This window comes from Malania oleifera, chromosome 12 (genome assembly GCF_029873635.1).
Source record: "Malania oleifera isolate guangnan ecotype guangnan chromosome 12, ASM2987363v1, whole genome shotgun sequence".
Lineage (NCBI taxonomy): Eukaryota > Viridiplantae > Streptophyta > Magnoliopsida > Santalales > Ximeniaceae > Malania > Malania oleifera.
The window spans coordinates 58858499-58861979 of record NC_080428.1 but is presented as its reverse complement, the minus strand read 5'-3'; the positions used below and the strand labels follow the sequence as shown (position 1 = coordinate 58861979).

Below are 3481 nucleotides of genomic sequence, written 5' to 3'. Positions count from 1 at the left end.
AAAAATTATACAAATAAGTTTTAATATAATACGTGTATCATGTAATTTAGTTATTTTTAACTTATATACTATTAATAAAAACGTTTTTTTTTAACTTCAATGTATATATAATTTTATAAAAATATATAAAATTATTTTAAACAATAAATATATAATACTATGCATTTTAAATTTAAAATTATTTGTTTAATAATGATAAACACATGATTTTTAATATATTATTATAAATATGAATATGTTTTAATAAATTTCATATCTAAAATTATAAATAAATATATTTATTGAATTGCAAGAATTATAACTATATGTTTAAAAAAAATTCATATAATTCACATATTTTAAATAAAATTAATAGCATGATATTATGATTAAATTTATAAACTAAAGCAATTTGCACTTAGGTTTGGTACCGCACCAGGAGTCCGAAAGACTTGTTGGTGGCTGAATTTCCTATGTAATCGAAAAAAAAAATACTTTCTCGATCTGCAAGTACTAATTATAATTGATACTTATTTCTTAGTACAATCAGACATTACTTATGATTTTTAGAATAGTACTTATCATGTTTTATATGTATATAATTAGCACGGATGAAATTCAACATTTTTTTCTAGTTGAGCACTAATAATATGTGGTTTCAAATGATTCTTGAATTAATTTTGCACTTAACTCTACATAAAATAAGATTCATCTGCTTTACTTTTATTTTTAAAATATTTTAAATAAATATAAATTGAAAAAAAAAATTAATGATTGTGTAAAAGATCTTAAATATTTCATAACTAGCACAGAATTACTCACAAATAAACAGTTTTTTTTACCACAAAATACATTCATATCCCGTAATTAATTCATAACAAGCACATAATTAAATACATTCACATAAATATCTTATTTATCAAAAATGTCAGAGAAAAGGTTTAAATTCTTTTATAAGAAAAGCTATTAGCTTCCTCAAATGATTCTTTGAGGACCCATTGCAACATGTATTTCCCCCATACACTCCCAAATCTAAAGACAAATACATTACAAAAGAAAAGAAAATGTCATTGATATATATACATACGGTAGAAAACCGAAACCTACTACACTATATATAGGAACTTGCACCTTAGGATCCTTAATTTCTCCAAAGAAAATAAACCCAGTACTTTCAACCCTAGCCATGTAGAGAATGATGATACCTGAGGTGATCGATGAGAAGAAGAGGATCCGAGGTTCCTCTCAGAGCAAATAAGCTTCTCAACCCTTGATCATAAAAATAACAGGCCGATGAATATGTTTTGCAGCTGACATGATCGCTCCGATCCAATCTTCTCCCATGCTCGCTTCGATAGATTTGCCTTTGTCTCTTTTTTTTTTCTTTCCATTTAGTTTATTTTTTAGGACTCTTATCCCCACTTTAATTGGCTGCAGCCATAATTAATCCACTACAAGCAGAAATAATCAGCACAAATCTAACTATAGCTACGAAAGACCAAGATGATGATTGAAAAAGAAAAAGACGGAGGTGAAAAAAAAAAATTAACCCATGTTGGTGAGATCAGGCCAAGCACCAACAGTTGCAGCATTCCAGTAAAGAGAAGGATCAGATGACCCAAGTTGCTCCATTTGATTCTGAATATTAGGGTTAATATTATTCCACTCAAACCTGTTTTGCCCTTCTTCCAGTTTCACTTCCTTCAACGAAATCCCGGCTTCGCTGCAGCTCCCGGCCGCCTGCAGGCCTTCAAAGGGCAGTACTAAACCCTGAAAATGGTTATGATCCGCTCGAGTTTCCTTCGCATTGCTGAAAAATTTTTGGTGCTGTAGGGTAGAAGCAATCAAAGTAGCCATTGCTGGCGTAGTAGTAGTAGTTGTAGTAGTAGTAGAAGAAGTAAAAGATGAATTAGATCCAAAGATGGAGTAGGAAGAAAGAATCGAATTATTTGAAGCAACCCCATCACTGATTTGCTTACTCGAATTATTTCTAAACCCATTTCGGTACTGATCACTACTACCCAAGAGCCCAGTTGGAAACTCTAGCGACCCAAGACCACTGAATTGGAGCTGGAGATCATGCTGGTCATACCCAGAATTGAACCTTGGGTGAAAAAGAAGATTCATCTCAGAATGATTAATACTTTCACTGGGTAATCCATAGAACAAAGGCTGATGATTAGTTACATGAGTGCTTGAGGCTGCAGCAGAAATATCCATCTGGGTTTGAGTGATATTGCTTAAATTGCAAACTGCAGCAGTGGAAGCTGATGGAGGCGCGTCCAGGGCGGAGGAAGCAGCAGCTGGCCGCTTTACACGCTTGCTCTTCCTGCACCCACCGCCCACTGGCACGTTCCTGAGGGTGCCCCCCCTGGTCCAGTACCGCTTACAAGCTTTGCAGAAGTGCCTTGGCTGAGACAAGCTGTAGTTGTTGTAGTAGCAAAACTTGGTGTTGGAAGAATCGCAGCGAGGACAATTGAGGGGTTGCTGCACTGCGGGTTTCTCCATCAAGCCGCCCTTGTTCTCATCTATGGTCATGTGATTCTGCACCAAATAGAATTAAGGAATCGGCAACAGAAAGAAAGAACGAAAGAGAGGAAGAAAGAAAGAAAGAAAGAAAGAATATTTGGAAGGCGGCGTCTAGGGTAAAATAACAGCACAGCATAAGCATAGATATTCTCATCCAAGAGCCAAGAAACAAAAATGGGGTCATGTTTTGTCTAATAATTGAGAGAGAGAGAGAGAGAGAGAGAGAGAGACCTGTGACCATTGGTTTTGGTTAGAAGTTGAAGAGATGGGTAGTGTCTTCTCAATGTTACCCAACATTTTCTCCTTCAAAGGAATCGTTGAAGCACAGAGTAAGATGACAAGGAGCAGGAGACGACGCGAGTCCTTGTTGATGTGCTTGCTCAAATACGAGAGAGAGAGAGAGAGAGAGAGAGAGAGAGAGAGAGAGAGAGAGAGATCGTGGTCCCATGTGGTGTGCAGCTCATGGGTAAGGAAAAAGAATGGGAAAGGGAGGATTGTTTGGCGGAACAAACGGATTTTGTAGTGTCCCAAGGGATTTTCTCCACTGCCATCATTACACATTCCCTCAGACACACATCCTCCCCTTATTAACTTTAGTCTCACTCATTTTAATATGTAATATTAACCATGCACTGCCACCATATTACCTAATAATTATTCAATTAATTAAAATATATAGTTAATTAATTAATTTAACTGTGGGAGATCGGAGTTGGGGTTGCTTTTCTTTTTCTTTTTCTTTTTCTTTTTTTGTAAAAAAAAAAAATGGAAGAAAGAACTTTATGCAGGGTCAACTTGCTAAGATTAAAATTTGAAAGATCCATGAAGCTACTGTTGGGTGCTATGAGAATTGATTATTAGAAGCTAGGTTAAATAAATAATAAGACATGGCAACTACCTTGCCAAAATGAATCCTACCAATCTCCTTTCCACGAAACTATTCATATGCTCACGCCCACTTATTCACCTTACA

The 3481-nt window shown here is 35.2% G+C and overlaps 1 protein-coding gene across 3 annotated transcripts; it reads right to left on the bottom strand.

Annotated features, from left to right (window-relative positions):
• Positions 1–905: 905 nt before the first annotated feature.
• LOC131144178 (dof zinc finger protein DOF1.4-like) lies at positions 906–3086 on the bottom strand. 3 transcript variants are annotated; one of them, XM_058092631.1, is made up of 3 exons: positions 2740–2993; positions 1959–2523; positions 906–1838 (listed from the first exon to the last, which is right to left on the bottom strand). In XM_058092631.1, exons 1-3 carry the CDS (start codon positions 2803–2805, stop codon positions 1525–1527), a joined length of 945 nt encoding a protein of 314 aa, XP_057948614.1. In that variant the 5' UTR covers positions 2806–2993; the 3' UTR covers positions 906–1524. The 3 variants fall into 3 exon arrangements, with proteins under 3 accessions (XP_057948614.1, XP_057948612.1, XP_057948613.1); XM_058092629.1 differs by having other exon boundaries at positions 906–2523; positions 2740–3086; XM_058092630.1 differs by lacking the exon at positions 2740–2993 and adding an exon at positions 2640–2698 and having other exon boundaries at positions 906–2523.
• Between the last annotated feature and the right edge of the window lie 395 nt (positions 3087–3481).